The following is a 14,248-nucleotide window of genomic DNA, read 5'->3' on the forward strand; positions in this document are numbered from 1 at the left end:
TAGTGTACAAGACTTGCAAAAGAGAGCCTTCTTTATTATAAAGGGTTTACACACTTCTAAAATGACAAAATTACAAATAAGTTTGCATCATATTTGAACTAATCACCAAATTCCATTTTCAGCACTCATCAGTACTCACCAATGACTAACAAAAATTGCTTTGCAACTTTGCAATCAACTATTTTTTTTTATTTTTTATTTTTTTTAAACAATTGTATGAATTTTCTAACATCACATTTAACAATCTAAACTCACACATCAATATATATAGTACTGACTTGCTTATTAGCCTACAATGGACATATTGTAACAATTTAACATTGTAAATTTTTCATGCAATAAGTAACTTTTATTACTCAGAGATAGTACTTTCACAGCATATTTTCTTAAAGAGGTATTGCTAGACATATGATCAGATCATCTTTCCTACTTGGATATTCCTTTACTTAGAAATGGTATTTTAAATTGGACATTCAACTTTTTAGATTAAATATATTTGTGCTTTATTTTGATAATTTAAAGCTCCAAGAAACTAACATATTTATAATGTCACAAAAACTGAGATGAACAACATAAATTTTGCATTAAAAAATATTTTTACAAGTAACATTAAAATAATGTATATTATGGAATTAAAAAATTACTTCTAAAGATTAAGAGGTCACTTTTCTTTTATTTGTAGGATATAAAAATACTTACTGCATTTAAAAAGTAAGCTTCTGCTCAAAATGCAACCAAACAGCTTTAAACTTAGTTTTCACTCTTCCCATAAAAGGTCAATAACTTACTACATTTTCATACAATAACATTTACAAATATAAAGAAATATAAATACAAATATAAAGAATGCATATTGTTAACATCTTACAAGAAAAAAACTGACAACACAGTTGTAGGACATTCCCATCATGCAGCTTTTTCCCGATTCACGGCTTACACACACAACTTAATTTAAAACATTTATAATTTTATTTAAACATAATATTTTTTGTTTATTTAATTCAACGATTCTAACTAAAGCATATGCACATACCATATTTCATTCACATGGGTGTTGCAGTACTAGCGGACACTGTAAATACTTTTTTAGACTTTATATATTATTCATTTATTTAATTCTACAATTCACCTGTGATATCAACATAGCAGACGACTACAGCAGCTGTATATCAGTGATAAAATAATGCTCCTTGAGAGGGGGTATTATTGACGCAATATACCCAATTAGCTTAGTTTATTTAGTGCCTTTTTTGTGGTGGGGGGTGTGATTTTATAAAAACTTGTTTTTTACAAATATTATATTTAATTGTTAACAAATGTGCTTAAGAAAAATATGACCTTAATTAGGCAAAAGTTTGAGATACTGAGGGTGTTTTGCTCTACAGCCTTGACCTTTTAAACTGAAAATTTAATGGCATCAATGCCCCATATATAGAAGTAATCTGACCAAGTTTGTTCAAAATTGGTTGAATAGTTCTGGAGATATGAGGTGATTTACAACATACATATGTACATATAAACATCTGGAAAATTTCCATTGGTTTTTGGGTTCCTTAGATGTCAAAACGTTTAAAAAGATCCATACATCCAAATTGGATCGATTACAATACTTTCCCTTTTACAGCTGTAGCTCTGCTATACTGCTAGATAGGAAAGTAAAAGTACTACTTCATTAACTTCACCAAAAAAGAGCAACAGACCTCATGCATCATTCTAAGTTTGAATTTTGAATACATAATTTTTTTAAATACATTAGAATAATATGTTCATTAAAAGAGGTAAGAATTAAGAAAATAAAACTGCCCAAGTATTTAGTTAAAAAACAAACTAGACACAAGGAAAATGACCTTTAATTTATCAAATATTTCCTGGTAGTTGTTTCAATTAAAATCACCTAGAACTTTCATTTATACTGAAATAAAAAACAAAACAATGATTTATATAATAAAATAAGCAAGAGATTTTAAATAAAAATCTAAACTTACTGGATTTATGTTATTGTTATGGGTCTTTAAAATAATTCCACTAAGATTTATATTTAATTCATCATTAACATTAGACATTCATTCAAACCTTACCTTTTCCTCTGTGTTTGCACCCATCTTCTGAGCAGCTTCAATAGCATCTTTATAAGGCCATTCATCCCCACCTAAAAATATCATCAATGATCAAATAATTATTTGCCACATAATAAAAATTATTTAACCTAATACGTAATAGTTAAAATATCTACAGGAGTAACCAATTTTTATTTTGGGCATTGCTATTTCAAATATAACATTTCAGTGTATCACTTATTTAATATGGTGTGCATCAATTTCTTTAGAACATTCAGGTCTTTGCAAGGAAATTCCAGCCTAAATTTACCTTAAACTTATCTTACATTTTTTACTTAACAAAAATTACACCAAAATTATTTAACGTATAAAATTTTACATAAAGCGCTTATACATAATTTATTATATGCATATTGTTTCCTGATACTCATTGATCAAATAGTAAAAAATCATGATCGTACATTTTTATTGATTACGGTTTGAAAGATCATTTAAATTAGAAAGCTAGAAATCAGAAATATTTTTAAATTTTACTTTTAATACATAACAACTGGCAACCAAAACACAGTATTAACAAATGAATTTAAGATACTTTTAATCAATGTTCCATTAAAAAATAAGCATAACCTTCCACATTAAAATGTCTCACTTTTGACAATCTATATGCAAGAATTAATAATACAAAATCACAAAACAACTATTAACTTTAATCCTTAGCAGTGACGCAATTGGGAAATTTAAATTGAAATCACCTTCAGTTTATCACCATGTACAATGAAAAGTAATGACAAAGAGACCAATATGCAAATCAAACAATAAACTTTAAGGAACATATGCTTGTTGAATATTATAGGAGAGGGAAAATTATTCAATTGGCCTTAAGAACAAAATTATTATATGGAATAACTCTGAATGAGCAAAAAAAGATGTCGTATTCTCATGACAACCACACATGAATTTGTTAACTTCTGAAGAAAAAAAAAACAGGAAATTTTGACGTCAAAAGTAACATAGTAATTGCTAGAGCAGATGTTTAAATCAAAGTGATAAGGTTTGTTGAAGAAACACAATAACGATGAAGCTTATTAAAAAAATAAGATATAATATAGTTTAGTTAAGTTATTAGTTATAGTTCAGTTAAAAAATTGCCAGCAATGAAAAATTTTTTGCAGTAGAAAAGAAAAAGAAAAAACACACAAAAGAATCAATTTTCAAATCTGGTGACAATGAACTGCAGCAGCCTTATATATCAATAAGAATAGTATTGTTTGACAAACAATTGTTTTATATTAGAATAATATTAGATTTATAAAATAATAGGTAACAAATATTGCATTATAAAACTAACTATACTATGTTCCAGTTGTTCAACACATTTTTTTTAATAACTATAAACATGCAAATTTTTTTAATATGAATTTTGAAAGAATGCATCAATCATTAAGGTACAACTATAATTGAAAAAAAAAAAACTAAAAAATCTTTAAAGCAAAACAATTTAAGTATTGTAATTTAGCTTTAAAAAAAAAATTAATAGCAGGCACCATCTCTCATCAATTTATGAATAATCACCTGCTCACCACATTAAAAAAGGATATTTAAAAATAATAAAATTTAGTGGGGATAACAGAGTTTGCTCAAGATTAAAAAAAAATATATATTGTGGTCTATGTATCCTTACAATAATACTTACCCTACAATTATACGTCTTACAAACTCTTTTCAAATAAACAATCATATACACAGATTAAATCATTTCATCAACACTATAAACAGTTAGTTTTACAAACACATTCAAGACATTTTCAAACCAATTTAATAACATTGTTCAAATAAAATTTAGAACTGAAAGGGGAGTAGTGTTCTATATAGTATTTTACATGCTGAATCTGAATATGTTATTTTGAAACAATTCATCACATAACATTCTTAAGTTATAAAACCCCTTAAATTTATTCATTCCATCATTCATAAAACGAACAATACAAATAAGTTAATATGTCTGTAAGTTTGCTTATTGATACCAGATTTATATTGTGATGCATGCTGTAGACCTATATTAGATACATAACAGTGAAATGATGACAGACATGCTTAGACATTTCATGTCAAGACAGACATGCTTAGACATGTCAGTGAGTCAAGTAGTGATTCAACGTGATGAAATTTTCTTGATATGACTTGTGTTCTTTAGTTGTGGTAATGGTTTTATCATACAAATATTATAAACATTGTTTCATACGTGATGTCATAAATTTAATGAATTTATGATACAACAACTTTTGGTATTACTTTAATGAACATCATCAAGATTTGTTAAGTTGTGTGTGTGTGTTTCACGCTATGTTTTATTGCACTCCATGGTGAAAAAATTTTATGAAGTATTTTAAGTAATTAAGATTTATAAATTAAAACTTAATTATTTCTATAATTAAGTTTTTTATATAAGTATTTTTATAATTTCAGTTTACTTTCATTCATTAAAACATTTTGGATTTTACAATGAATAAAAATTGGGCTTGTAAAAATTCCCAGAAACAAAAACCAGTAACAAATCTGTTGAAAACTGCTTACAAACATTACTTTGAATATCCTTTGGGAGACCTTGAAAATCCTGGGCTCCACATGCAGCATGACATCAAGTGCTACATTAATCCACTGGGTTGGTCTAGTGGTGAACTCATCTTATTAAACAAGGATACTAAAATTTCAGTATAGAGAAATCGAAATGAAAATTTACTAAAATACTTTAGAAGAGATGGTGTAACCTGTTTTTGCCACGATGTTAGAGGGCTAATGTCTGAACTGGACATTGAATATGTTATTCATGATTAGCATTTATTTATAGACTCATAAAAAGAAACTTAAAGGCAGTGTTGTTGCATAAGTTGAATAATTTTTCTTCTATACCGGTAGCACATGCTGTAGGAATGAAATAAACATTTGACATTATTTCAAAAATTTATAAAGTTATTAAGTACGATGAACCACTCATGGTGAATTACTGCTAATCTGAAAGCGATAGGGCTTCTTTTTGGGCATCTTTTTTTTTATGTTTAGCCTCCAGAACCACTGTAAGGCATTACTCAGAGGATGAAATTTATGAATATAAACTAAGTGCAGTCTTGTACAGTCTCAGGTCGACCATTCCTCCTGAGATGAGTAGTTTTAAATGAAAACCAACCACCAAAGAACACTGGCATCCATGATCTAGTATTAAAATCCATATAAAAGTAACTGCCTTTTTTTAGGATTTGAACCTTAGAACTCTCAACTTCAAAATCAGCTGATTTGCGATGATGAGTTCTTCATTAGACCAACATGGTGTGTTTCTTTTCAGTCTCCAGAATGACTTTACAAAATATATGTTTCTTGTGTTTGTGGGATAGTCGGGTTACAGATACACACTATGCACTTAAAGGCTGATAAAAAAGAAATCGATTTACTCCAGGAAAGAAAAATGTTTCAAATATTTCCCTTGTCGAAGCAGATCATATTACTTTAACACCCTTACACATAAAATTAGTCCTGATGAATAAGTATGTAAAAGCATTAGATAAAGATTGAGATTAATTAAATAAAGCCAAATTAAAACACAGAATATTCATTGTGCCAAAAATAAGAAAATTAATTTGCAAAAATATATTTGACATCAAACTGAATCCTAAAGAACTAGCACCAACCAAGTCATTCAAATTTGTCATTATTGGTTTTTTGGAAATAAAAAAGCTAAAAACAATCATCAGCTTATAAATGAACACTTAGCTTAGTGAACTACAAAAATTTAGGCTGTAGAATGTCATCGAAAATTCATATTTTACATTCTAATTTGGAATTTTTCCCTTTAAACTTGTGTAACATCAGTGATGAACAAGGAGAAAGGTTCCACCAAGATATATTGCAGATGGAACAACGTTATCAAGGCAGATGGGATGAATTTATAATGAGTGACTACTGCTGGATGATGAAAAAGAGACGACTTCACCGAACACAAAAGGAAAATAAGAAAAAAGAAATTAAGATAAACATAAATGTCTGCAAAATAAAGGTAGGAATTTTAATAGTAATTATTATTTTTGTATTCTGTTATTTAAGAAGTTTCTCCATATTTTAAAGGGTTATAATTAAAAATTTGAAGGTGATGAAAAAACTCATTTCATCTTAAGACTCAACATAAAAATACATTCTAATTCACTTTTATCTCAGTTCCAAATTTTTTTTTTACCTGCATAATTTAACTTATATATTAATATTTATACATCTATCTTGAACTTTCAGAAGACTAATTCTCTCTATAATTATATTATCTACATAATATGCAGTTATTAATTTAAATTTATATCAGTATAAATTCATCTAATTATTAAATTTATTTAAATGTACAACTGGCCTAATGTGAATAATTAATAATCTAGTAGGCATTAAACACCTGTTTAGTGACATAATTCCAGAAAAAGGAAATTAACATGCAATTCAAAATTACAATGTAAGATGATTACTTTGGAAGAAAAACGGACATTTTTAAACTAAGTGTTTTAAATAAAAACATAAATTATTGCGTTGTATTAATAATATAAATGATCATGTAAAACATAAACTATTGTGTTTAATTGAAAATAATATTTAAAAAAAAAAGAAAAAAAGAGCAATAAGTAAATAACTGCTATTCTGATACTACCCAAAAAGTAACTCTAGAACCACAAATAAAAAAAATATATTAACAGAATATATCATTACCACACATAATTAACTCTTATACTTCTTAACTGAGGATGAACTTCAAAAGAGTAGTAAATATTTAATCAAATCTGGAAAAAATTGAGGCATTTGTATCAGCGAAACTAGTTTAATAAATTTAGAAGAGGAATTTTACTAAATGATAAAAATTTAAGAAAATAATAAGAAAATTTTAAGAAAATATATTAATTATTTTAATTGCTAAGGATTATTCATCATGTTGACTAAAGAATAAAGGATGCAATATAATCAGGTCGTTTGACATGTGATGTAGTAAAATATGCTGAATTTTAGGTTATCATAGGGGATGTATTTATTAAAAAAAAAAAAAAAGGTTGCCTGGTTTCAAGGCCACAAAGATCACATAATCAATTTCATACAATATAAAGCAATCCATTTATATAACTAAAACAAAAATTATTGAAGGAGGGTCCTTCTGAAATTGAGTACATCATAATAACCTTGTACAATTCTAAAACTTTATCACTCTCCTTTATCATTTATCACTCTCCTAAGTCAATTTACATTATTTTAACAAGGAATCAACTGTGATAACTGATTTTATGAAAAAACCTACATGATTTTCCAAGTGTTATGGTAACTCCAGGTATTAATTTAGCAGCCAATATAGGAGCTATACAACAAAGTCCAATTGGTTTTCTACTTTTATGAAAGGCATACAATGCATCAGCAACATCTTTTTGAACAGTCATTTGTGGCCCTTTAACAGCAAAATCAGATCTACAAACAAGAATCAGATCACACAGATATTAATAAACATACAAATAGTGAGAGGAAAAACATCTATATTATAAACAAGACTAATTTATTAAAACCAGTATGATGATAAGTAACATTTACATGTAAACATTTACACTGTATTTTTAAAAGTAAACTTTTTTTGTTACTCTACTTCTCAATTTAAATAACAATAAATGTACATTCTCATTGTATTTATTTTGAATCACCACCTATTATAGTTCTCAGAAACAGGGAGGTAAACCAACTGCACGGAAAAAAGAACAGACTAAATTTTAAAAAAATGTGTGTGCATAAAACTGCACGACCGAAGTGAAAACTTGTATGGGTTCACAATCGTTTCAAATTAATATATATTACAAGTAGCATATAAATAATGTTTAAATTCAATAGCCACTTTAACCTTTGACCTAGAACCAATTTGACGCACAATTTGAACGTGTGTTTTCCACGAATATCACCTGTTTATAGTTAAATTTTCACACTGAAAGAGAAGATTTACTACAAAATACGTAGTAAAACACGGGTTTGAGATGCCCCCAAAATTACAACAAAGAAACTGGCTATTGAACCTCCACATATCTTTTTTTACAGGTTTATTCGAATACATTAAAGGACGGCTACTTTCACTGATGAATGTGTGTTCACATGTTGAAACAGTTGATTTACTGAAAAATTCATAGTAAAACATATATTTTAACTGCAAACAGCATGATTAATTTTAAATTTATTGATGATGTAGGTCATCATTACTTTCAGCGATATGTGTGTAATCATTGATCATTATTTAATATATGCAACGATCATCATTTACGATTCAAACTTCAAAATTATTGTTGGTATTTATAATCTAACAGCTACTCAGTTAACGCTGTAAATTTATAATGATGTTCTGCATCAATCACTCATCATTACTCTCAGAAAAAATGGGTGTTGTGGATTTTTATTGTTTGAATTACTGTGAATCATCGGCAGTTTTTTCTCCCACCTCCCATCCTCTGCTACTACATATTATACTATACATTCATATATGCATATATATTTATATTCTCACTCTATGATATTTCATATATACGAGGTGTGATCAAAAAATATGTGAATCATTTTTTATTAAAAAAGTAATAAGGTTACATAGAATTCGATTTAATCTCCTTCAAAGTACTGTCCTTGGCTAGCAATGCATTTATCCCAACGTTGACTCCATGACTGGAGGCATTTCTGGAAGGCATCTTTCAGAAGGGCTTTCAGCTGCTCGGTCGTGGCCCTCTCAATGTCAGCAATGGTGTCAAAACGTTTTCCTTTAAGCACAGTTTTAATTTTTGGGAAGAGCCAAAAGTCGCATGGTGCTAAATCCGGTGATTTGGCGGATGTGGACAGACAGGAACACTTTTTTTGGCCAAAAACTCGCGAATGAGAAGCGAGGTGTGACACGGCGCGTTGTCGTGGTGAAGAAGGAAGCCATTGGTCCATTTTCCTGGTCGCTTTCTTCGTACGTCTTTTCGCAAACGTTGCAGTACACCCTTATAAAATTCAGAGTTTACAGTTGTTCCCCTTGGAACGAACTCTGATCGCACTATGCCCTCACTATCAAAAAAAATAACGAGCATGACCTTGATGTTGGATTTTGACTGACGTGTCTTTTTAGGGCAAGGAGATGAACTGGTTTTCCATTGGGAACTCTGCATTTTGATCTCAGGGTCATAGCCATAGACCCAACTTTCATCTCCAGTTATAATTTTGGCCATGAAGTCCGGATCTGCATGAAGACGTCCCTTCAACTCTGTGCAAATTGACACACGATTTTCCTTCTGTTCATCACTCAAAAGTCTGGGAACAAATTTTGCACTCACTCGTCTCATTTGCAATTCATTAGTTAAAATGCTTTGAACGGATCCGTACGAGATGTTAAGGTCTTCCGATAGCTCTCGAATAGTATTCGCCTGTTTGAACGAACCATTGTTTCCACTTTTTGCACATTTTCAACTATTTTTGAGGTTACTGGACGTCCCGCACGCTGCTCGTCTTCAACAGACTCATTTACGTTTTTAAATTGGTCATACCACTTGTACACAGTCTTCAAAGTTACCACATTATCGCCGTACACCGATTCTAACATTTCGTGAGCTTCTTTGGCACTCTTTTGCAACTTAAAACAAAACTTAATGTTAATGCGTTGTTCAAAATCCATGTTGTGCGACAGACACGATAAACACAACCTCACTCTAGCGGCTCTGGCAAGCTCGAACATGTTACAACTTGTCCATGCCTGTCTCAGTTGATCACGGTATTGGACAAACTAGAGCATATGGATGTAGCGTCGGCAGTTGCCGCTATAAATATTCATTCACTGTATTTTTTGATCACACCTCGTATATGCTCAGTGTCTTGCGTTATGTTACAGATTTTGATTACGAGTCAGCGATTTTTTTCCCCCATGTAATTCATATGTACAAAAAATTCTGAAGCAACGCGCCTAAGAAGTTTTCACTTCAAAGTTATTTTAAAAAAAAGTCAATGTGTCTTCCCATTAACAAACAAAATAATTTTTTTATAACACATGAAAGTATGTTTATGTGTTTGCAATTTAATATAACCAGATGATTCTGATATGGATATTAAACGATCTATAAGTTCTATAGCCTTGTTGTAGTTGTCATTAATTGAGTGTTATCAAGCCATGCTAAAATGTGAGCATGAGGGCTTCCTCAATGTTGGAATACAATTGTTTTAAAATAGTGAATTACTCTGTATTTTTGGAAAGGACTCAACCGTTTTGATTGCAATACTTTGAGAATCACATTAATTTATTAAAATAAATTACACATGTAACTGCATCCTCATTAATTAATATATTTTTTACCATATAGTGTGAATTTGCAACAGTTTCAATAGATATTTCTTCTTTATTTTTTAGCTTACACAAAAGTTGAAGTAAATTTGGCCATCCTATTTCATTAGCACTTACTGTGAAAAAAACTGTGGGCTTTCCTAGTTGTCTGAGCAAAAAGGTATTTTTTCCTTTCGGACCAATACCAAGTTGAATTTGGAACAGAACGCAAAAAAGCCAAATTTCTTTCAATACATCCTTGAATGTAATATTCATTTTCAGTCTCTTCTTTTGTAACGTTTGTAATGCTTATTACTAATGTGCTTAAATGCAACTGTCAGTGAATCATGTACTCTGATTCTTATTATTTTCATAGCCATATACAAAAGGTGATGCGGGCTAACTAACTTTCTATCTGAGCGTCTTAATTCACCAGTTGTCATCATAAATGGTGTAACATTAACGCCATCTCTAAAATTGTGAAATTTTCCATAGTATATTTGTGGAAATAATAATTCCTCTGCATGTTCGTCAAACAAAATACTAATTGGAACATTATTTTCTCCAGGAGCTATTCATAAATACATCTCATCCTTCCACATTAATGTCTGTTGTGAAATTAAACTTTCTTCAATTGGAATATCTTCAATAATTTCATGTTCATTAACTGCTGGATAACTTTCTTCAAAAAATTTGTCATTAATACTAATGTTGTAGACTTCGTAAAGAGAAGTTGTTATTAAATATTTTAACCATTCTTTAATTTCTCTTTTGTTAACCAATCGATATACATAACTTGACTTAGAAATTTTTTCTTTTTATATGAACATAATTTTTATATGAATGGTCATCGTCAACATTTCTTGGTAATTGATTAACCATTGTATTAACTTCTATAGGAATATAAATAACTTGTCCATAGATGTCAAATTGTCCCTGAACATGCCTTAATCTTCTAATCTGCATGAATGGTATTCTTGGTGAAATAAGTCTTTCCGATACTAAATTTAATGGTAATTTTTTTCAAATTTTCTGGAATAGGAGGGTATTTGAATCCATTGTAAACAGATAAAGGTGGTATTTGATGTTTATTAATAGCAGATAGACAAGTTGAGCATATCTTAATCTGTGGTATCTATCATTAGTGAGTAGCGTTCTTATAAATTGAATATTATTATTTGATGTAACTTCATTTTTGAATATTTTTAAATCATAATCACAAATATCACAAACATCACCAAAATCTTTTGAAGAAATTGCTTATAGAACTCAAGATGTGTACTGATATGATTAGAAAAGGAATTTTCTTTTTTTTTTGTAACAAAATTGTTAATATTATCTGAATTAAATGTTGAAGATTCTGGAATGCGAGAATGCTTAACTTTTTTTGTATTTTCTGTAATAAATGAAAGATTAACGTGTGATGGACCTGCTATTTGTGATGTATGAATAGTTTGCAATTTTGTATTTTTTTAAATAACTGGAACATGAACATTTGATGGACCAGCAATCTGTGAAGTATGAATTGTTTGTAATTTTTTATTTCTGGCTTTATCTCTAAATCATTGAGAATTTTTTTTAATGATTCTTTTCTGTCAATATTTTGTTTTTGATCAAGAGTTTTTTTTTATCTCTATATCTTTTGGAATGCAATTTCGATAATTCTTTTTGTCTGGTTTTTTCATCGTGCATGACTGTTTCTGAAAATTTTCTGTTTTGACTTTTCCTATATCGCTGATACGTAATCTTCGTAATTCTTTTGAACATTCATCTTTTTTATTCATTTTATAAGTATCATCATCGCTTCTTCATCTGTATTTCTTTTCTAACTGTTAATTGAATTCTGACTACTATCTTCATTATCCTCCATAATTGAATTATCGTAATAAAATACATAATAAAATTTAGTGAATTAACTATAAGTAAATTATTAGGAATTGCAAATGTAAAAAAATAATTTTTATTCTTTTAAATATCCCGAATGGTGAATAAAATATATGATGCATTATCTACCACTTGTGTTTACTATGCCTATATATATATATATATATATATATATATATATATATATATTATATATAAATTATACTTCTATATATACATATATATATATATATATATATATAGAAGTATAATTTATTGCATTCTTTGAAGAATGTAGTAATGTACTGTATTGCATGTATTTAGAATTTCAGAATGTACAATATTCATCCTCCTCTATGAATCATGAGACCTTGCCGTTGGTGAGGGGGCTTGAGTGCTCAGGGATACAGAGTAGCTGGACCGAAGGTGCAACCATATCGGAGAGGTATCTGTTGAGAGCCAGACTAAGGAATGATTCCTGAAAGAGGGCAGCAGCTCTTTCAGTAGTTGTTAGGGGCGTGAGTCAGGACGACTTAAATGGCCGTATCAACATCACTCAGTCCTCTGAGTACTGCGCAGCTGAAAGCAATGGAAAACTACAGCTGCTTTTTTTCCAAGAAAATGTGGCTCACTGCATTTTCACATAGCAATAATGGAGGCGCCTTCCTTGGTAAAATATTCCGGAGGTAAAATAGTCCCCCGTTCGGATCTCCGGACTACTAAGGAAGGGGTCACCAGAAAATTAAAAAATAACATTCTACGAGTCGGAGCGTGGAATGTTAGAAGCTTAAAAAAGGTTGGTAGGCTAGAAAATTTAAAAAAGGAAATGGGTAGGACAATGTGGATATAGTAGGAATTAGTGAGGTTTGGTGGGAAGAGGAAGGCGACTTTTGGTCAGGTGATTTTAGAGTAATTAACTCAGCGTCAAATAATGGGCAGGCAGGAGTAGGTTTCGTGATGAACAAGAAGATAGGGAGGAGAGTGAAGTATTTCAAAACGCATAGCGATAGAATCATTGTAATAAGGATAAAACCTAAACCGACAACGATTGTTAACGTCTATATGCCTACAAGCGCCCATGATGATGATGAGGTAGAGTGTGTATACGAAGAGATTGATGAAGCAATTTAACACGTAAAAGGAGATGAAAATTTAATAATAGTTGGAGATTGGAATGCAAGCATTGGAGAAGGCAAGGAAGGAAATATAGTGGGTGAATACGGGCTGGGCAAAAGGAATGAAAGAGGGGACCGACTTATAGAGTTTTGCACGAAGTATAATTTAGTAATTGCCAACACCCAATTTAAAAATCATAATAGAAGAATATACACTTGGAAAAAGCCAGGCGATACTGCAAGGTATCAGATAGATTATATCATGGTTAAGCAAAGATTTAGAAATCAACTCGTTGACTGCAAAACTTACCCTGGAGCAGACATTGATAGCGACCATAATTTGGTGATAATGAAATGTAGGTTGGGGTTTAAAAACCTGAAGAAAAGGTGTCAGATGAATCGGTGGAATTTAGAGAAGCTTGAGGAAGAGGAGGTAAAGAAGATTTTTGAGGAGGACATCGCAAGAGGTCTGAGTAAAAAAGATAAGGTAGAAAATGTAGAAGAAGAATGGGAGAATGTTAAAAAGGAAATTCTTAAATCAGCAGAAGCAAACTTAGGCGGAATAAAGAGAACTGGTAGAAAACCTTGGGTTTCAGACGATATATTGCAGCTGATGGATGAACGTAGAAAATATAAGAATGCTAGTGATGAAGAAAGTAAAAGGAACTATCGGCAATTAAGAAATGCTATAAACAGGAAGTGCAAACTGGCGAAAGAAGAGTGGATTAAAGAAAAGTGTTCAGAAGTGGAAAGAGAAATGAACATTGGTAAAATAGACGGAGCATACAGGAAAGTTAAGGAAAATTTTGGGGTACATAAATTAAAATCTAATAATGTGTTAAACAAAGATGGTACACCATTATATAATACGAAAGGTAAAGTCGATAGAT

At 30.1% G+C, this 14,248-nt stretch overlaps 1 protein-coding gene across 3 annotated transcripts in view; it reads right to left on the reverse strand.

Moving 5' to 3' along the window:
- LOC142325299 (ES1 protein homolog, mitochondrial-like) overlaps window positions 1–14,248 on the reverse strand; it is a 37,043-nt gene that overhangs the window by 4,039 nt on the left and 18,756 nt on the right. For all 3 annotated transcript variants that reach the window (XM_075366863.1, XM_075366864.1, XM_075366865.1), the window contains exons 5-6: window positions 7,372–7,535; window positions 2,079–2,149 (exon numbers count right to left, since the gene is read on the reverse strand). In XM_075366863.1, the coding sequence (XP_075222978.1) occupies window positions 2,079–2,149; window positions 7,372–7,535 (235 nt within the window). The remainder of the gene's footprint in view (window positions 1–2,078; window positions 2,150–7,371; window positions 7,536–14,248) is intronic.

Source organism: Lycorma delicatula, chromosome 5, assembly GCF_047948215.1.
Source record: "Lycorma delicatula isolate Av1 chromosome 5, ASM4794821v1, whole genome shotgun sequence".
Lineage (NCBI taxonomy): Eukaryota > Metazoa > Arthropoda > Insecta > Hemiptera > Fulgoridae > Lycorma > Lycorma delicatula.